At 36.4% G+C, this 22,597-nt stretch overlaps 1 protein-coding gene across 3 annotated transcripts in view; it reads left to right on the top strand.

Moving 5' to 3' along the window:
• ARPP21 (cAMP regulated phosphoprotein 21) overlaps nt 1–22,597 on the top strand; it is a 151,633-nt gene that overhangs the window by 55,447 nt on the left and 73,589 nt on the right. For all 3 annotated transcript variants that reach the window (XM_046678733.1, XM_046678743.1, XM_046678726.1), the window contains exons 10-12: nt 10,752–10,860; nt 18,652–18,689; nt 20,537–20,596. In XM_046678733.1, coding sequence (XP_046534689.1) covers nt 10,752–10,860; nt 18,652–18,689; nt 20,537–20,596 — 207 coding nt within the window. The remainder of the gene's footprint in view (nt 1–10,751; nt 10,861–18,651; nt 18,690–20,536; nt 20,597–22,597) is intronic.

Genomic DNA, 22,597 nt, shown 5'->3' with positions numbered 1-22,597 from the left:
ATTTCAGTTCCTCAGACAAGCTAGTCACGTTTCAAGTACTCCTATTAGGCAGAGCATATATAGAACATTTCCAGTATTTCAGAAGGTTCTATTGGTCAGCTCTTCTCCTGACCCTTGTGATCCTTGCAAGTTTCTGAATACCACAGAGGCTGTAATTTGTCACTGAAAAATTTTAACTTCTAGCTAATAGGTATCGTATTATTATGTTATTAGTTTTCTTCACTTCCAAGAGAGCACCAGCTCTCTTCTTTTTATTGTTGACCAGTTTCAAATAGACCCCACTTGTGTATGTCTTCAGAGCTTGTACAGAGGGCACCTTCAGGTGAGGGCACTACAACGGAACACCTGGGCTGGCTCAGTCTCTGCCTGGTTCCTGCTCTTGCACCCTACCCTTTAGCCCCCACTCTGTGAGTCAAATCATGCCCAAACAAAAAGATAAATGACTATATGTCATGGCCTTTCAAGGTATTTCCTGAAGAGTTGAGCTTAATAATGTTCAATCCATAGCTGTCAAGTCCTACTGTTCTATTCCAGCCACCTTTCTGACCATCCTCTATTTGAGTGGCTCTTGGGGGTGGGAGGTGGGGGAACTTGATATCTTTTAGGACAAGAGAAGAGAATGAATTAAATGTCCTTTTTCAATAGTGACAAGTCACATTTTCCAAACCTGAATTACTGTTGGTAGTTTTAGCAAAGGAGAAATGTTGTTCTGTGTAAAGTTATATGTTTGATTTTACACGTCTGTTGCCATGTTCTTTTTAGAGTTGAAGTTTAAAATGGAAATTCTATTCAGAACTTTCTATCCAAGTGCTAGGTGTCTGTTTTGGTTTTCTTTGATTCTCTGAAAATTTCAGGAGTTGTGCTATCAGGGCAATTGGGAACCACATTAATTTAGACATACTATTGGATGGAAATGTTCCCATTTATATAAAGGAGGGAGGCTGAGATGGGAATTCCTCACATGGCTCCTTGTGGGTTTTGTGTTTTGGGAATACTTTTTCAATGTATACAGGTTTATGCTATTTCAATGCAATACATGAAAATGCATATTTTAAATGGCATCCTAGCTTGGGAGAAATGCAGAAAATTGTGGATGGGAATACAAAAATGAACTAAAGGGCTGAGAGAGACAAAGCACTTTTTTATATAATTTTACTTTTTCTTTTTCAATGACACTGCATTGGCATATAAGGCGATCCTCTAACATGAATGCATATCAGCTAGGTATTGGCTGGGGTTTATTTCCCACAATCCTTGTTTTTCTAGATTATAGACAGTTCAAGTAATCATAGACTGTGACTTGAGAATATTAAGTTTGGCCTGGAGAGAAAATAGTTTCACACGAAGTTCAAAACATTTAAGTCATGACACAATGTGAGGACTATTTATACGTATATATGTACTGCACTTACCTTTTATATTTTCTTTAATATCCTCAGATATAACATATCTGTCCTTTCATGGTGGAAAAATTTTGTCTGAGGATGGGCTTTTCAGTTAGATAAGGGATGCAATTTCTTACTTCTAATAGCATTATCTACTGTTATTCTTTGCACTGGATATACTTTATCTCTTATTTCATGTATATTATTTGATTTAATCCCAAAAACCTATCTATAACCTAAGTAATTGAAGCCTCATTTTACAGAATAAGAAAATGGGGCACAAACTAGGGGTCAATTTTAGACTACAGTGAAGCAGTGATGAGCGTGGCCGGGATCTACACTGGTGTGTCAAATGCCAAGAACAATTTTCTTAAATCACGTAACTCTGTTAAAGCAGAGACATCCAGAACATCTGGAGAAAAATTCTCAAAAACATTCCTTGGATCTGTTGGGAATTCCAACTGTTTTAAATCTTTTTTTGGCTGATAAGAATCAATGATTGAGGGAGAAGATAGGTTTGAAGATTAACTCAGTGGTATCAGTAAATAATAGATACTTCTTATAACTTGACAGTTCTTGCTAGATTTTCTGTATTTATCACTGCTACAAGATGTGATATTTGGGAGGAGGTGATATCCATTCAGTTTAAACCTTGCTCTGCTCCATTTCAATCTTTCTATTTCTAAGAATGAAAAAGCTACATTTATCAATAATGTCAGTGCAGGAGATGAACCTTTCCAGTATATCATTATAATATTACTGCTACAAGCAACCCAATTGTCCAAATCCATGGCTTCATGCCATAGCCACAAGAGCCAGGGGTGAGGGTTAAGGATATAGTAATCCAGAGAGAGTAGAAATAATAATCGTCACATGGGAGACATTCTAAGAAGGTGCCTTCATCTGAGCAGACTAACGCACTTTAGAGAATTAGGGAAGAATTCACTTTACCCTCTCCGCCCTGGAAACTTGCTGGTCCTCAGGCTAGCCAGGGTAAGAACAGGTGAGTGTACGTGACCTGCAGCCTTTCAGCACACCTATTCGTCTGCAAATTGGGTCTTAATGGCAGAGGATGCCTCTGGTTGGAATTTACTGCCTTTTTGTTGAAATAATGAATGGAATTTTTGAGCTAAGACTGGCCATGTTGTGTTTTTTCACCTTTAGTTTAGTTCTCTTTCCTCCGGATTTTGCCAGAAATATGTTTCACTCTCCTGCACTTTTTAATTTTTCCTGTTAGAATTCTTTGTTAACTGTCAGATTAGGTGGTGACAACAGAGTCCTTTGGAAATAGGGGGCAGATGTATTAGGATCTGTGCTATCTTAGTTCTGCAAATGATATTTATAATATATTTACTCTCTATAATGTTGCTTTTTTGATATTTAGGATTGAGGCTAAAACTATAAACAGTGATTTTATAAAAAATCTTTAAAATACTACAAATACATGAGTCCATTTTTGTATGAGAAGCTTTGCTCCTCTTTTTTTCTCTCTTTCTAATCACCTCTTTCTTTCTTTTGCTCATTTTTCCATGTGTTTAGCCAAAGCACTGCATTGTTCTTTTATTAGATAATTTTTTCACCTCCCTCTCCTTTTCTGCATCCTAGAGAAAGGATATATGCTCAGGCTGTACAATTTGGATATTAGAAACCAGCTACTTGCACTAGTGTTTTCCAAAGGGCCAAGATCAGTCACAGGCAAAGAGAGTCCCATGTGTATCTAAATATCTTTGCATATGTCAGAGTAACTGTTGAACTAGTCCCAGATAATTTTCATGTTAAAAGGTTGTCATCTCCTGAATATTTTTTCTTATGTCTTTCATATCCACCCACTGTCATTGCCTCAAATCCCCTATCCTAAGAGTGCAGAGCAAAGAAAGGAAACAGCAAAGCTACTGAAAGAGAGTGAGCGGTTACAGGCCCCAGAAACCATGAAACAAGAACAGTGACCCAAAGGCAAAGGTTTGGGGCGAGACTTTAGGGGTCCAGCCCTCAGGAACACAATGCCCTGATTCCTGAGAAGTGTGGACCTGGGTGTTTGCCCGTAGTCATGAGTGTGTCTAGTGACTACAGTAGTTTTCTTGTTTGGTCCAGAAAGAATGATTAACCGAGCTGGTAATTTGGTAAATCACAAGAACTATGAAACTTGTTCTGGTACTAGGTAAAGCTTCTGTCTAGGTGAAGCAGTTGAGCCTGGTTGACTCTGTTGAGTATCCCTGAAGTGATGGATAATTACTGCACTAGGAGGCAAGATTGTGGTTCCATCCACCTTCTCACTGGGCAGACCCAGAAAGGAGTGGACAGGAGTAAGTCAGGGTCACTGAACATCTGTTCTGCTTAGTTTCCTGCAGAGGCTGCGGCTTAACACGGCAGTCATTAGTTTCTGACCTTTAGGTATTTCACTCCCTGCAGGCGATTAAGTGCATTTATACCCAAACAAAACAAAACAAACAAACAGAACATGCGCTCCTTTTCCTTTGGCTGGGAGTGTGAGTGGCACGGTGAATAAACTGAGCAGCAGCCTGGCGTGAATGCCTGCTTAATAACTCTCTGAAGAAAACCAAGCATCAATTTATTTAAGTGCCTCTTGGAAATCTATGAGTGGTCGGTTGGCATCCTGTCGTTTTTAAACACGGTAAATTTACTCTGCACTTTTTATAGGAGTAGTGTTGAAAGTCATCTGACTTGAAGCCAAAGATCAGAAACCTAACTAAGAACCACATGGCTCTCAGGAAAATCATGAAGTTTTATTCGCTGAACAGACAACCTAGTTTTTGAATCAATATTCAGACTCAAAGTAAGACCTGCTGGTTAACATAGGTCAAACTCCGTATCATTTCTCTCAAATATTATATTTTCTCATCTTCTTATTCTCAAATACTTAAGAGAACATAAGACTGTAGAAGAAATAGGTAGATCACAGAAATAGATTGTGAGGAGAGAAAATATGTTTGTTGTGTTCCTTTCCCCACCAAAAATTATTTATGGGCTTTGAGTGTTGAATGTATAATTTACTACTTAATTTTGGAAATGAAAGATTCCTGAACTTTCTATAACATTAGCATCCTTAATATAACTTTTTTAAAAAGAGCTTTTCCATAGTATGATGATACTTTTTAAGTTGCAAAAATCACACAACAAGCTGCAGAGCTGAAAAAAACACAATAATGCCTGCTTTGAAACGACAAGCCTTTTTAGGCTTGCTTATCAGCAATTTATGCATGAATTGTTTAAAACCTAGTTTCATTATTAAAACAATTGCTATGTTAAATTTAGTATACTAGTTCATGTTCGTTTTATGTAAAGTTATTGGGTATGTGCTAGAATGCATTGTGTTTTAGGGGGAGTGGAGATTTGAGTCATTGGATATATTAATGCTACTACCTTTTATTATTCATGTAATATTGAAATGCAAGGATGGAGAACTTAAAGAAAGGAGAGTGTACTGATAAACTAGCACCCCCATTTTTTACATTTCATGTGTGAAAATTCTCCATTTATAGACAAATTTCAGAAATATACCCATTTTGTCAAGCTGAGCAGATCCTTCTGATATGCATGCCTCTTTGGTGTCATTGCCAATACCATGCTTAATACAGCTCAGAAAGAGCCAAACGCACAGAGAATATAATATTCCAGATCTTAATTGCTTGTGATTTCTTTCTCTTTTTCAAATTACATATTTTTTTCTTTTTTCCTTATCTCTCTTATCTTTTTCTATGCCATTATTGTTTGGATTTCCCCTTTAGACAGGAAGACAAAAGGTCTTGAGATTGGATGCTATCACTTAATTATTAACAGTATATCATCATTAGCAAATGCGTGTTTCTATGCATATAGACCAAGAAGGACAGAGAAACAAAGAGGGTGATTTTTTTTTTTTTTTTGATTTACTTATACTGGAAGGTCTTAGTGTGCTAAGCTAAGACCCAAAGCAAAGCACAGAGCATCATTGATCCTGGGCTTTTTAAAGGCAGCAGTGCAGTAGAAAGATGAAGAATTAGTTGATAAAATAAAACAGCGAAATGTTCATTTCAGCTGATTAAAAAATAATACAAGCCTTGAAAGAAAAGTTAGAAAATGTTCAAAATATAAGAACGTTTTAATTGTCCACAATCCCATGATTAGATACGCAACACTTTTAAGTTGTTTCCCTTACTTTCTGAACAAATAGCTTTATTATTTTGTTGTTATAAGATGCTACGAGTTTATTATGATAATCACAAATATATAAAAGGTTAGAAGTAAAAGTTGCCCATTATCCCACCATCTGGAGACAACTACTGCTGTCATTATTCTTATTATATATTATAGTTTCAACATAAGTATAATCATGACATATCTATTCTTCTATAAATTGCTTTTCTATGTTAGTCAATAAAATTGGATATAATTTTATAAAGCTGTGTATTACATATGGGGATATTTTAAGTTACTTAACCAGTACACCATGTGTTTCCACTGTTTTGATTTCTTGAACAATGGGACTGTGTATTTATTTATTACCATTTTCTTTAGATTCATTCTTATAAGATGAGATCACTTTTTCAAGGAAGATTGACATTTTTAAGGGTCTTAATGCACAGAGCTGGTTTGCCAGAGTGGTGGTGCCAATTTAAGAGAAGATATCTTACAGGCACTTGTTGTCTTTGAGTATTCTGCTTAATTTTGTTGTTTTTCATGAACAGCCTCATGTTAAAAGAGGGTCAAGGTATTTCCTATGTTAGTTTGCATGTCTCTGTTTATATATACACTACACAGTAGAAACAGAGAAGAATAAAATGAATTTTTCAAAGGTGTAGAGAATTGAGAACGTGAGTTTGAAAGATGCTAATAAAGGAAGCCAGATACTTAACACTACATATATTGGATTTGTAAGGCATGTCTCATTTAAAAGAGAATAAAATGGTATAAAATGACAGAGTGACAGTGGAAATCGGGAAATACTTAAAGAAGAACATAAGACTTTCTCTTTTTAATAAAAGACAGTTGTAAATATTTTAATTGAAAATTTCAAAATATTAAGGAAACAGTGAAACTTAGACTTGTCTAACATGTTTGAATATTGAATATTTTTGATAGATGTCTGACATCATCAAAATGTTTTATCCTGTTGTGCACAGCAACCTTTCTTTGTTAAGATAGTTATGCATGTGTATGACCATCTTTCAGTTATTCAGTATGAAATTCAAAGACTTCCCTTTGTGCCCCTGCATATTTAGTGGAATTGAATTTTTCATTTGTGTGGATGTGGGGGAAGGAGACAGGGAGGGATTAAGCTTAACTATGTGGAAGAAAAGTAATAAATTTGGTCTCAAGAAACTGGCAGTGAGGGGCTAGCCCTCTGGCCAAGTGGTTCAGTTCACGCAGTCCACTTCGGCGGCCCAGGGCTTCACTGGTCCGGATCCTGGGCACGGACCTAGCATTACTTCATCAAGCCATGCTGAGGCAGCATCCCACATAGTACAGCTAGAAGGACCTACAACTAAAATATACAACTATCTACTGGGGGACTTTGGGGAGAAAAACAAAAAAACCCCACAAGATTGGTAACAGATCTTAGCTCAGGTACCAATCTTTTAAAAAAAGATTTAAAAAAAAGAAACTGGCAGAGTAAGCCACTGAAAATACTTCCAGATCAAAAAGATTTAAAAAAATAATAATAATGAGTGCTCATCTATTTTAAGCTTCAAGAGAAAAAAAATCTAACTAAAATCAGACTCGATTGACTAGAAGACAGAGTTTGTCTTACGCTGTATTTCACTGAGCCCACTGCCTGTCATTTCATAACCTATGTCTAAGAAGGAACAATGAGGAGTTAATTCTAACTTTTGAAAGGTTTTGTTGGGCATGCCAGGACACTGAGCAGAAATGCCACTGCTGTTTACCACACATGAACAATGAGTTTCACAGTAGGTACCTGCTATAAATTGAGGGAAAATATTTTTTTTTACCTTAAGAGGAGTAACTATTTTTTCATCCAGAAGAAAGCACTAAGTTCATTTTCTCTGCTTTTTGATGATGATATAGAGAAAACCAGAAATAATACCTCATGGACTAAAATCTGCCAGGAAAAAAAATTTAGGCATGTATGATGCATGCATGAAATATACAGTAAACTTTAGTTAGCATTGATTTAATAAATACCACGACGTTTTGCAGTTTCGAGAAGGTTTTCTTAGAGTTACATCTTCATATTGATACATTAAAAGTAATTCACTCTCATTTTAAATAAAGATCCATAATATATTACTTTAGTTCTATTCATTTTATGGCTAAGAAATAATGTTGCTATGATGTTAAATTAGTGGTAAAAAGGATTTTTAAAAGCTGTAATATAATGGTGCATTCCTGGTAATTTTTAGTTTGATCACATGCACTACTTCAGTTGTAGACTTTAGTTTGCCTGAGTTTAAACTGCGAATTTCCCTTTAGCTCTGGAGTCATAGATAATTCTCTTAAAATTAACCTGGAAAAATCTTATTGGGTTTATTTTATTCCTTTTCTGCAAACTTCAAATTGTTACTTTATAACCACTCAAAATATTTTTGGAAAATCATGAAGGGATTAATAATTTGGACTGTTATGTTCTAACGTATGAAAAAAATTTAAACAAAGTATTTGAAAAGCAGTTTTGGAGAATGCACTATGCATAATTTAATATTCTTGCTCTAAATAATATTTACATTATTGATTAGAACAAACTCCTTTGACCACTCTTTGCTTATGTGATGGATGTATTTTTCTTAAATACATCCTGCTTTAAAAAACAAATAAACAAGTGTTTTGAAGAAATGCAAATGAAATTTCAAAAATAATGTTTGAATACGTCTCTTGTAGTTATAATGACACTTTAAACTGAGAATTCCCAAAACTAAAAAAGCTACAATTCTCATTTCCACCTCTCTTCTTAAAGATATCTGCAAATTTTAAGAACTTTTCTTTAACAACATGATTATTTTTGGTCAACTTGAACTGAAACATAACTTTGATTTTTATAGAAGTTCTTCCTAATGTTCTAAATTTAAATTTATGCTCCTACTAACCAAACTCTCTCTCTTCTTCTGTTTTATAATTTAAAAATGTGTGACTGCATATTTTATTCAGTGACCCTTTGATCTGTTCCTGAATTACAATGATTTATATACAGCTGTACTAAACTTTCATTCACTAATACATTGATTCATTCAACCAAATGCCTCCCATAAGCGAGACACAGTTCTAAGCACTAAAGGATTAAGTATTTAAAAAACACAATCCCTACCGACACGGAACTTAGATTCTTGCTCTGGTTAGTAGCCTCAAATCTCACTCTAAATGGTTTTCTTCTTAAAGAAGTAATTAGTCTAAAGCAAATTCACCTTATGCTCATGAATCAAAAAGCTCACATTATCAGACCATTTTATTTCTAAATGAACAGTTAGAGACTATTAGCAACCAATACGAGAAATACAGCTGTAAATTTAGCAGCAAGCAAATCATTTCATTTCCTGTAGTTTATCAGACTACAGAGCTTGGGGATATTAGGAGAGTTAATTAGCATTGATACAATCAGCGTGTGTATTTAAGTTAATATCCTCATTTCACTTGCTACATAAAAAGTGATATAACATCTAAGTACTGGTGAAAAATGTTGAGACGCTTAAAAATTCCTGGAGAATTCTTATCATTTACAGTGACCCGCAACTATTCAGGCTAATATAATAAGACTTTACAGGATAATAAATAATTGCAGTGTACTGTGGCTATGATACACTGAAATGTTTCATTTCTCTGCTGTAAATGGCCTCTTCTCTGTAAAGTGCAAGTTTACTTGGTTCTCTTAGTATTCTGATTTTAAAGTGTCATATTTTCACTTCCAGATTGTTTATTATATTTTATTACATTTTAGTTTTGGTGGAAAACATTTATGTTGATCTTAAAGATGGTGATGCCAGTTTTTTGTTCTTCTTTATGAGGTTTGTGTATTATGTAAGCAGAGAGAGACTGAATCACACTTCTGCAAAGATGTGAATAGGCTGTTTGATGCCTGTGGCTTAGTGGGCAAACCTATAAACTTGGAGTCAAAAGATCACTAAGGGGTGGTTTCTTTATTTCTAAAAGAGGTGAAAGATATTTGCTCCTCCCACATCAAGGTTTTGTTGCAGGGATTGAATGAGATAAGGATATCACTTTGCAAAACTTATATGCAGTTCTAGAAGCTATAACTGGTATTATTCCAGTTTTCTGTTACTGTCTCACCAATATTACTCTAATTTATGTATATGTATTTAATGAAAGGGTGCATCTCATCAAGATTTGAATTATACACTTAAACCACTCCTTTGTTTTTAAAGTGGTATTTGCTTATTCTGGAGCTATATGGAAACGATGAGATTCCCAATTACTGGTCACCCTTATTAAACAACAGACACTGTGAAGTGGCTTCCCAGTGGCTGAATGCATAATGAAGCCAGGAGGGATAGAAAACTCACTGGGTTTCAGAAGTAATACATCAGACATGACAGAGAGACGTTAATAAGAGTCATAAATTACAACTGCTTCTAAACCCAGGACAAATATTTTAGCTCTTCCTCTGGGGATGAACCCAAGCCCATCATTCATTGAGTTCTGTGGCATGTAGTGACAATTGTGGGAAATTAACAAGGAAGTGGAGCCCTTTCCTCTAATAATACAAAATGATTAAGAAGACTAAATAATCAATGGACCAATCAATAGTGTGTAACTGCTTGGAGCATTTTTCCCATGCTAATCAGTCACTAAGTTGTTTAACTAAATATCTCCAGTTTCCCCAATTACTGAACTGATTTACAAGACATGGTCAAAGATGTCAGAGTCTACTGGAGCCAGATTCCAGAGCATTTGTCATTGGAGAAAGATGGAAATAATTTATAGATGATCCTCTCTCACTACAGATTCAGGAGGCTCTTGAAAGGGAGGTGTTCTCCTAGTTTCCAGACACTGGGGAATTAACGTGGCACTCCCAAGTTCTAAACATGGATATATGTTTGCTAACAAGGGTGGGAACTTGATTGAATTCAGGAGTGATGGAGGTCAAAATAACTGAAGAAAACATCTATACACTATATATGGTCAGGCCATTAAAATGTTTTTTTTAACTTCAGCCATGGTGAGAAGCATGCAGCAACCAAGACTCTGAATTCAAAGCAACAAAAGGTATTCTAACAAGACCTGTGAAGTGAAATATTACCTACCTGTATATTGCCAGCAATTCTAGCATCAAAACCACGTGTAAACTTTTTTTTTTTTAAGTTGAATGCCACTGTGGGGGAAAAACAACACTAAGAAATAATTTTAAACAGGGGGAAAAAAATCTTTTTTTATTGATATGTTTTACTTTGCTGGCAGACCAGAGCAAAGGTTTTGTGAACATTTAAAAGATGAAAAAGGTGAAGAATCCCAGAAGCGGTTTATCTTGAAGCGAGATAACTCTAGTATTGATAAAGAAGACAATCAGGTTGGTTCTCAAGTTTGAGAGTGGCTGACGTTGTTGTTTTTGAAGGTGGGCTGACTGACGTTCTTGTCTTTCTTCTGTTGTCCCTTCTCCCTCTCCCAACTCTCCCTGCCTCTGATACTACTGTCCTCTCTCCAGCCCCCTTGCCCCCCTCGCCTCCCCCTTTGGCATTCAATGGGTAGCACAAAGAAACCATGTCCTGGTTGCTTCAGCAATGGCTCTGTGTTGGGCTGCATGGGTGGTGCTTGGCGCAGTTCCTGCTGCATGTCGTGGGGGGTCGGGATGCCACAGGCTCCAAGCTGTTGGGAAAAGCTTTGTCAGTCGCATTTCCAGATGTCTGTGTAACTATGGCAGTCGTTCCACTCCCTACAGCTTTGTCCTTCAGTTGTGCACAAATTGAGCTGGATTTTCAATACGGACCGATGATCAACTCGTGTAGCTGTAAAGAACAAACCTTGTTATGGTGAGGACAGGTGGATTTTGCAACTATCCTAAAATAAGTCTTCAAAGAAAAGAATCGAGTTCATGTTTTAGCCTCCCACCCCTTCTCCTTCCCGTGTTTTATTGTCCATGTAAATTGTCTGCTTGTTTTGCATGAACTGTAGCACAACTTTATCCTTATGTGTATTTTGCTTGTGACAAAACAAAATGTTTTCTAGAGTAGCCTTATTCATGGTACTTCGATGAGGGTGGAGAGACTTGACTAAATCTCTTCTCCAGATGGGGGGGTGTGGAATCCAGGATGATTAGGAAGAAAATTAACTAAATGACAAAAGAAAACAAATTTTAAATGACAAGAATGGTAGAAAGTTATATAAATGCCATTACAATTATACTTTGTGTCTCTGACAATCAAAATAAATTTTTTGAAAAATGACACTGCTTTAGAATTCTTAAAGGTAAGACAATATGCATCTCATTCAAGTTGTTATTTTAATTACTCTCAGTGAGTCACTGTAAGCCACTGTGTGCATCTCTGACGCACTTTTTTTTTAAACCTGTTCATCGTTTGTATCTCATTTCCTCCCACCACCACCAAGCTACACTGTGGCTCCCGTTGACTCTGAAACATGTGCCTGTGTCGTGTACTTAGTGGGTGTTTGTTGAATGGATGGATGAATGTGGTTAGCACAGAGCATTTTGTGAGGAATGGCAAGAATAAGATGGGAGGGTCTTTGAGATGTAGGAAGTGATTCAGAAGGCTGAAGAAGAGCAGTCCTCATGCTGGGTTCTTTGAATTGTTCCTTTAGACATCTTGATATTGACCCTAATCAACAAGCAGGCTTCTCAAATTTAGTTTCTACTCTCTGTGCTAGATGCAGATCACAGGATCAGTCACTGAGTGAATGAAAACACAACTTAGAATGTAGAGAAATAGTGCCCAGATCTTCCTTTCTGCCCATTTCGTTATTCTCTTGCTCTGTTTTTCCACTACTCAGGTTTTCAAAGCTATTGGTTCTCTTAGCCACCTTGAACTAGCCACTTCTTCTTTTTTCACCAGCATTCTGCCTCCTTTTAAGGAGTCAAAATCGCACAGGTTAACAAAGGAGACAGAACCCATCACTGGTGACCCACACATAGCTGAACTGGCTGAACACCTGAGGCCATCCGAGTGCTTGCATTCTGGAAACCCCTGTACTATTTGCATCCAGTGAGAAAACAACCAGGAGCAGCAAAGATCCGCCATTGGGTGTCACGCACACACACCACACATGTCCCCCACCACAGCCTACTTAGGGACCAGAGGGAGTAAGACTTTTCCTGCTCCGTTTGTTTAAGTGAACATTTATTATTCTCAGCTGACAGTTGCTTAACTGCAGATTTCTAACAGCTCAATTTGGATAACCCTCCTGATTTCTTTTTTCTGTTCAGCAAAACAGAATGCATCCATTTAGAGATGACAGACGAAGTAAATCAATTGAAGAGAGAGAAGAGGAATATCAGAGAGTGAGGGAGAGAATATTTGCACATGATGTGAGTAGTTGTTTTAATTGCCTCTTTAGTGCGGTCTTTCCATCAGCAGTAAGGCAGCCTCGTTTCCCAGACAGCGAGTTGGCAGGGACTAAGGAAGCTGGAGCCAGGGAACAAATTGAACTGCAGCAAACTAGAGGTGTTTCTGGAAGAGGACCTGGTTCAGGGAAGTGATGGAAAAATAGCCAAGTGTTTGCGTATGTTCCTAGGGTATGACCTGTGGGCGAAAAGAGGTATAATCTGGGTCAGCAAAATAGAACTTAAGGACAGAGAGATGTTGCCAGATTTGAAGAAATACCTTCATATCCATATTATCCAGCAGATAGCACATTGTAAGTCTTTTTAATATCAACATTGTGAAGAGGAGACAATTAGAAAAAAGAAAGAAAAATCTGTTGATCACACACACGCAGAATTTTCTTCATTCTTAGGAATTATGGATATTTTATTATATCACAGGTGAATAGTAATATTCATTTTCCCCCTCAATTTCAGATCAAATTAGTTCTATGAACAACTTTTAAGGAAATAATCATAAAACAATTTCTTTTGTTCAAATCCCAACAAAGAAAATGTGGTTGGGATTTTTTTATCCTTTTACCCACTGTGGCCAAAATAAAATGCAATTAAATTAAATAAAAATTATAAGGTGAAAAAAAAAGTTGAATTTAAATGCAAAAAACTGAAAAGAGCAAGCTATCATTATGGCTTTTCCATTCCACAAAATCATTTGGCAGCCTTCTAAAATGTTGTGGGTTCTTCCCTCTCTAATTCCTTTGTATAGACTCTCTGTGGCCAACACTTCCAGCTTTACTAAGTCAGGGAGGGCTTCTGACCTCCTGTTGTGATTTGCTCCTGGAGGGGATTACGAGGCCAGTCTAGAGACCCAGGCTTCAGTGCTTAGCACCAGAAGGAGTGCTGTCCTTAGAGATTTCCAGCCTAAGCCAGTTTCCCTGATCCTCCAGCTGGTACCGGCTCCTTTAATCTGAAGCTGTAGAGGAAGCAACACTCTGAATTTCTTTCACATTTACATGGATTTCTATTATCTCTTCTAGATCTTCTCTGCCTTTCTTGGATACACTAAAATAGAATTTTGATGATTGAATAATCTGACCCAGAGCTCTGGAATTAGGAGAGTGTGAGAGAGGAAGATGGAGGTAGCCGTAGTTGGATGATGTCCAGGTACAATTCTAGAAGATTCTGCATATGTGTGGGCTACTTAGATTTTTATTGTGGTCAGAATTATTGATAGTGCATAGCACAGCTTGACACATGGTAGGTCTTTAACTGTGTTTGCTGGATACAGGAATGAAGTGATGAGAAGATCTATGCTAGTCACGATAGTGTAAGGATGCCTATGGTGGCCTGGAGGTAGTATACTCCTATCTGATGACCTTCACGGAGAGGAATTTTTCTGAAGGCTAATTTTTCTAAATTCTTTACTCTCTCTCTTACACACATGCACACATTTTCCCTCTTACTGTGTTCCTGGCAAGTCGTATAATACTAAACATCCAGATAATGCACAAATAACATTATCCTTTTTTCCCCAAAGTTGTGTCACATTGCCAGACACTCAAGAGCTAGGTGACAGAAAGTAACGTCACTGCTGCCTGCGTGTGATGAGGATGACACTTGTGTGGCTGTACTTCATTTGTGGATTCTCATGTCTCTAGAGAGATCAAGGGAGAAGGGGTCAGCTTGACTTCCTTTACACATTGCACTTCCCTACATTGCTATAAAGGAGATTGATATTGAGGGACCTGTGTCCCAGGTGAAAGACTGAAGACAAGTGTTGCCGTTTAAAGCCCCTATGGCTACATGCTGTATTAACATTTTTTAAAAAGTAAAAGCAGACAGATGTGAGAAAGCTTAAATGCTAAGGTATTGTCATAGCCTTTCTAGCCATGAAATCAGTTGGCAGCCTTCTTTACAATGCTGTGGCTTCTTCTCTATGCAGGAGTAGAGGTGTGAGCTCCTTGGATAGGCTGTATGGTGGTCAACACCTCTGGCTTTACTAATTCAAGTGGGGCACCGGCCTGTTGCTGACACTATGTTGTCTCTGATCTCCTAGGGCAGAGGTTGTTTAATCGGCATCCTGTACCCAATGTATACACATAGAACAGCTTCCAAGATTAAATAAAATTCCTGGTATCATCTGCAAAATATTATGTTTATGAGCATATGTGCATTTTTCCAAGGAAAAGATCTCTAGTGTTTATCATATTGGTGTAAGTTTCCATGACCCTTAAAGGGCTAAGAGCCAGTTTCCTAGAGGGAGGAAAAAAGTGCTCAGTGTCCCCCTAGTATGATAGCTCTGTAGAGACAATGCAGTTATACCACTGGTGTTCCCTGTTTTAACTATTTATTGCTGCATTACAAATTATTCCAAAGTTTGGCACCTTAGAACAGCAACAAAAAAATACTTCTTATCTCATAGTTTCCATGAGTCAGGAATCTGGGAGAGGCTGAGCTGAGTGATTCTGGCTCAAAGTCTTCCATGAGTTACAGTCAAGCTGTCAGCTGGGGCTGCAGTCACCTTGAAGGTCTGATGAAGCGGTTATCTGCTTCCAAATTCACTCACATGTTGGCAGGTCTTGGTTCCTTGCTGGCTATAGGCTGGAGATCTCAGTTCCCAAAACATGAACCTTTCCATAGGCTGTGGAGTGTCTTCAAGACATGGAAATTAGCTTCCACCAGAGCCAGTGATCCAAGAGAGAAAGGGATGGAAGCAAGAGTCTTTTATAACCTAATCTTGAAAGTGACATACCTTCCCTCCTGCTGTGTTCTGTTGGACAGAGAGACCAGCCCAGGTACATTGTGGGAGGACTACACAAGGTTGTGAATGCTGAGAGGTGGGGATCATTGGGGGCCACCCTGTATTAACAGGATATTACTATATTGTCTATCAACACAAACTCAAGCACATAACAGCAATATGAACTTTCTTAAGTACTTACAGTAACAAATCTTCCTTACCACTTATATAAAGACAGGACATTTTCAGGAAATTTCATCTATGCAATTTTAGATTCCCAAATTGTTGAAGTACACCAGATACTAATTAAAGTGTATTAAGTCAATTATGAAACAAATGCAAAGAATCCAGCATAAGGAAACCAAGTTACAGATGCCTAATGTTTTTCTTAGCAGGTCTTTAATTTACTGTCTTCATAATTTAAAAACTGAGGTAATAAAATCAGCTTTCCTCACCAATTATTATATAGCGGAGTCATTCAAACAGGTTCAAATTTTGATATACTTAAGTAGAATTTTTTTTTCTACTTGAAGTTACAACGGAGAGTTATAGAGAAATACTTCCTCGTATTTACACTTTAGCAAAATACAAATTTATTTTAAAATTAGAAGGGCTCTTGAATATAATACAAATATATCTTTGTGTCTAAGGGGTGTGTGTGTGTTTGGGTGTGCTTTTGTATGTAAGTGCACAATCAAAATTTGCAGATTATTTGGGATTGTCTAGAAAATTTTTCCAATATAATTGAGAATTTTGGTATCTTGAGGTAAGACAAGTTTATTTATTATTTGAGAACTAAACTGTTGTTAAGTCAGGGCACACAACAATTTAGTTCTCAAATAATAAATAATCACATTTTTGTCGTTAGAAATATTGAAATATAACTTTTGTTTCCTTTGGCAAGAATTTCAGCTTATTTTGTGATTAATCCTATGAGATGTTGCTAGCTTTAGGAAGGTTAAGTTGATAAAGCAATATATTTAAGAAAGACATATTTTGCCTGGCAGGTAATTTCTGAAGGATATTTCTGCATAAACAGGGACTCGAGGAGGAGCTTGTCAGGGGTCTCCTTTGCATGAACTAGGATTCCTCTTCACTGAGAACTGAGGATAAGGGCGTGTGCAGTGTCACCTGGACTGGGGGTGTAATGTGGAAGAGAATTCTGTAACCCCTTAGGCAAAACCATTTATCTCCTTTAAAAAAGAGAAACATGAGCCCTTTATATCTGAGAATGCATATAAATGACAGCTTTGAATGCTGCACTTAAATACCGTGACAATTTTATCTTTCTCTGCTATTAAAATTTGCAAGTTATTAATACTACTTTTTTAAAAAGTTTTTTTCATCAGCTGCTGAATCACAGCCTATAACCTTCTCAGTCTTATTTATGAAATGTGGTAGAGAGATGTTGAGATGATTTTTTAGAACCTTTCTATAAAAATCAGAAAAATACTGTTGACAGTTGTTTTGGGGAAAGTGATCTTTGACTTGCAGGTACCTTATTTTTTAATTCAGAGAGTTTGGGCTGCTTAACTTTCCCCAAAATGCTATTAGATTAATAAGTCCGAAGAGGTCAGTAGGTCTTTGATCAACTCCTTCAAAGTAATGGGAGAGTCTCAGTCATTTCACTACCCAGCCAGAACATTATTAATGTAATTGACCTCTTTGCAACTGCAAGAGCTGACAAGTAACAAAGTATTGAATTCATAATGTATCTGAGACAATCTCACTTTCTTTCACATACTGTGACTTGACTCAAGCTGGTAGAAAAACCAAACCAATGGAAATAAAGACAGTAGGATATTTTGTTTACTCTAAACAGATCTTCATCGGAGTGATGTCAATGGCACATCATTTATATGTTTCGTTTTATAAAATTAAATGTCAAAAAGAAAAAGATATTTTCTGAAAAGCTTTTTCTTAATTGGCTGTTTTTTGCTTTTTGTTAAATAAAGTTTTTGCACACCTGATCTTCAGGATGAGTGTTAAGTGCTCAGAGGTTAAAAGAAATGGTTCTAGAGATGCCCTCACTGAAATGCTCAGACCACTGAGGAAAGGATTATGCCCAGATTTAGCCCTTTGAGTTAGTGGAAGGAAATGATTTCTCCCGTAAAATGGAAAGAGAAACCAATATCCTCTTTGCCTGTCTGAGGAGTGGTTACATTAGCAACATCGCTTAATTCAAGGATTCAATATTGAAAGGTCATTATTATTTCTAATACATAGTTGCCATATTACGGACCCTTGCACCGCATTTTGTTTAGACTTCTCTTTTTCTGTTTGTTAAAATTTAATTTGATCTGCCTTTCTCCAGCATGAAATGAGAATGGAATTTTATCTTCCCTACGTGTATTAGACACAAGATAGTGGAGAGATGAGTGTGAGGAAAAAGGAAGCAGAGAAGAAAGTCATTGGTTTTCTGTGTGAAAACCCAAGAAATGTTAGATGAAGCTTGGCATCTTTTTTTTCTAATTAGCTTCATTTTGTTCTCACTTGTCTTCTGCCCACCCTCCGTCCTTCAGATTGATTGATGGCGTCACTTCGATGTTGAGAGTCTTGCAGTCAGTCTGTTTATTTCATGAGAGTTTATCATTGCCAGGTAATAATGACAGGATTCTGCCTTTCCGGCTCTTGCAGCCTCAGGTGGATCATGCCAGGATTGCATGTTCTGCCTTGATCTGAATGCCTTCTTTTGCCTCTGTTTGGTGGCTGCATCTCTACAGCCCCAGAGAAAGCCACTAGCTCAGGATCCGACGGTCACTCATTTCTCCGGCAGTTTCATTCATGTCTCTCTTCCTCTGACCTTGATGATGAACAGGCTAAATCTGTCTGAAACCTGGAGATGCCCTGATGGAAAAGTACTGTGTGCTGCATGGGAATAGTTACGCTTCTAACTCTAACCTATTTTTTCCTTTTTTATTTCCATTTTTTTCTAAAAACAGCACATAGTTTTCTTAATTCTTTTCCTCTTGGAGGGGAAAAGTAGTTTTAAAATCAGGCAAGGATTTGGGATCCCTCAGCATATCCAGAACGTCTGATACAATGCCTTTTTTTTTATTTTACAGTCAGTTTGCTCCCAGGAAAACCTTTATGTGGAAAACAGGTAAAATGAAAGTTTCTTTTTCATATCTTTAGGGAACAAAGTCTGTCATGTGTGTCCTGTATATTCATAGATATATATCCCATATATAAGTGTGTGCTTGAATATATGTATAAATAAATACATATATCTGTGTGTACACACTTATATGCCCAGACGTATGTGTTATTTAGCATGTGTAAAAACTATTTAATTTGGGGAAAAACTTCTCCCATGAGTTTAAACATTTTCCTTATTTAGGGTCTCAACTTCTCTTCCTTCCAAAGGTGTAATTCCTGTTAATTCCAGGCATTAAAAAGTGTAAATGTTAAGACAACATAGGAATTTGCAGTTTCATTGGCTTATTGAATAGGCTGCAAAAAGTACTTATATATTTGGTATCATCAACCCCTTTCTGTGCCCCATAATTATGTATAGCTATACAAATAATAATTTGAATATTATTTAAGTTTCTCATTCTATACCATCTATTAGTCTTCATAAAAGGCCTGACTGGAAAATCTTACCTAAAATGGTCCAAATTTCCTAACATGGGAATTAGTAGGGGGAAGTGATGGTGATGAAATAAATGGGTTATAAAATTTATATAAATCCTTGAGCATAAGAGCAGAAATTTTTCAAATTTAGTATACACTTTTTAAAAATAGTTCTAAACTGACATAGATCTTAAAATGCTCTGTTGATTTAATTGCAGATTTTCAATGGGGGAGTAAGGAATTCCACATTAGCTGTGCCAGTCACATTTAAGATGCATCAAAATGGGTAACTTGGAATGGAAATATGGTATCTCTTAAAAAAGTGGTAGTTAATTTTATTTCAGGTGTCAGCTTAATGCGTGCCCCTATAAAATTGATTAAAATGGAGCTGTTTGATTAAATTCCAGTACTTGGAGAAAATTTAAACTAGGTATTAGAGATGACTGGTTAAAAAAAAATGCCATCATTCATATTAGCAGTTAGAAATCTTCAAGTAACTAAACCCTCAATTGAATAGCCTCTTTTAGAAGAAGGGATGAAAGTAGAAAACAAGTCCATATAAGACATTCAAAAACAACCTCAAAAATCCATACAGATTTAGACAAGTATTCCCTATTTACAGTAAAATTTAGAATTTATGAGCATCAACATCTCAGGGCTGATTCCGAAGCATTCCAAATTTCGATATCCTTACCAAAATGATTAAGTGAGCATTTATAATTCATTTAGTGGGAAACCCTTTTCTCTAATCATCTTGCCAGTGATTTTTCCCTATTTTACTCCCTAATTTTATTCATTTACTCAGGTTTTGTAAAGAAGACTACTAATGCATTTAAGCATTCCTTATATTCACACTAGATTATATTCATCAATACAGTAATTGGTCGCATTCGTGCATTGAATATAAGAACAAGTCTTGATGTTCCCAAAAAGTAAAAACATAATTTGAGTGGATTCCCTACAAAAATACATATGTTTCTTGGATACTGCATTTGGAATGCCAATATTTCACTATCCCCAAGAAATAGGGAATAACTTTAACATTACTCAAAGAAAAAAGATCACAACTAATATTTAATTAAATATCCATTATATCTGTTTCAGTTTCTTTTATTCTCCTTTTCTCTTCTATGCCCTTTATTTCCTCTTCCCTTCCTACTCCCTTATCTAGCATCAGTGCCTGAATTCTAGGGTAGGGAAAAATCATGCTGCCATTAATTTGTCATGGCAAACTTCCACATCATGCAAATAAAACATGGTATATGGGGTTGATTTGCAAGACAGATATGCTATAGTAGAGTACACATCCATTTAACATACAGCATTCAGTTCCTTTAGGTTTTATATCATAAAAATCATGTTTTTCATTTCCAGTAGGCTCTTGGAAGACAGTAACATATGCAATGAGACGTATAAGAAAAGACAGCTCTTTCGGTTGGTATGGTTTACTTTTTTAAAACTGTGTTTTCAGATTATGTGGCAGAATCAATGTTAAATATAAGTGTATTAGTGTAAAATATCTCTGTTCATGAAATAAAATATGTTCGGTTATCTCTTTGTAAAACTTGTTACAGAGCTAGTGTTGAAGCCATATTGGATAACGTGAGAGACAGGACTGGGAAACCATTGCTTTGTATACAATCCTTTAGTGTTCTTCCTCTGGTTTTCTGTTTTTTCCTCAAAGGCTAACTTTGACAGCATGCTGATTTAACATTCTCAAATCAACTTTGGTGAATTACACTGAGTTAAAGTTTCTCTGACAGGTTACAATTGTATATACATTCCCAACACTGGAAAACCAATGATAACTCTATTTGAGTAGTTGATTTTTAGCTACTACTATCCATCATAATATTTCAAACATTGTTTTTTTCAAGTACAGATTTTATTTCTAAAGGAAATATGGGATTGCTTCTAATTGTAATAAACTGCTTAAATCAAGATCTGTGTGGGAGAAGAGTAATGGATGATATATATACACACACACACACACAAAGATATATACGTATATAAATATATATTTATTTCTTATATATGGGTGTATATATATATATATATGTATATGATTTATATATAAAGTTGTAAACTAGGCTAGAAGCTTCCTGAAAGCAGAGGGGCCACACCCGTTTTCTCAGGACTCTTAAATCTCTAGCATCTAGCGTCTCTAGCATCCATTATAGGGCAGAGGATACACAGGTACTTACTCAATACCTAAAACACATATTAATATGTTAGTGCTTTTATCAATGTTAAGATTCATTTCTTTGTAAGAAAGGCAAAACAAACAAAAACTCTTGCCCACTTAGAAGAAAGAAAGTACCAAGAAAAGTAAATGGACTGCGTACTTAGAAAGTATCTTTTTGCAATAAATCTGAACTTAGGACGGCACCATTAGAAAAATTAGAGTAATTTGTTCCCTTTACCCTTTTGTAGAAACAAAAATCAATATCTTTTTTTTTTTTTACCTTCCTTCACTTTTCTAGGTTGAACTACATGATCTAATGCCTTCCTCTTGTATCATTACACAATTTTCACACTTGAAGATTAAGAAACTAACCTTGCATTTTTCCCTCTAAAGCCTAGAGAAGGACTAGAATTTACCAGAACTTTTAGATAAAATGCGCATTCCTGCCCCCATAGGCTAATTAGTTTTACAGAGTCCCAAATCTGGTCTCTAACCTGAGCTACCATCTACTCAGGTTAGCTATTCCAAATACGGATGCCATCACCCACCAAAATCACCAAGCACAGAGATTTAGGAAAATGATTTAGCACAAAGCCGTCCACACAGTGGTAAAAGCAATTCAAAGTGTCCATCCTACCTAACTTGGGCAAAAAAATGTCATGTTCAGACATGAGGGAAAATAAATGTTAGTTATGTTATTCAGCACAGAAACAGAACTTAGAATATATGCTTTATGACTACCCTGGGATCAAGTTCTAGCTACATACAAGAGGGCCAGCTCCTCTTGATGGCCAAACATCTCATTACCATTGTCTTTCTGGTGTCCAGTAGGAGGGGACCAGAACTGAACTTAGGCAGGATGGGAAGGCACTTGTGCATATGTTTTGTATGATGCCTGTGATTGCACACCCAAATAGATATGAAATTCAATTCTGAACCTCACCTTTCCAGTGTTAAGGTGAATAATCAAGAGATAGTGCATTATAAAATATTGTTTCAATATTTGAATATCTAGAGATCATAAATTAGAATTAGTTGCATTATTTTGAATCTCATTAATGCCAGCTCTCTAAAGCAGATGCTTAAATTCCCTCTTTTAAAATGTACAGATCTTGACTTGAGAGGATTATTTGAGCTGGTAGAGTAGAGGTAGAAGATGTTAAGGAAATCTTAGGTTGCCTTATTGGCCAGGGGATGTGGCACAAGTCTAGAGGAACTACCCAGTACTCTCGAAGAAGCTGTGCCAGAGG

This window comes from Equus quagga, chromosome 1, assembly GCF_021613505.1.
Source record: "Equus quagga isolate Etosha38 chromosome 1, UCLA_HA_Equagga_1.0, whole genome shotgun sequence".
Classification (NCBI taxonomy): domain Eukaryota; kingdom Metazoa; phylum Chordata; class Mammalia; order Perissodactyla; family Equidae; genus Equus; species Equus quagga.
This window is presented reverse-complemented; position numbering and strand designations above follow the sequence as displayed.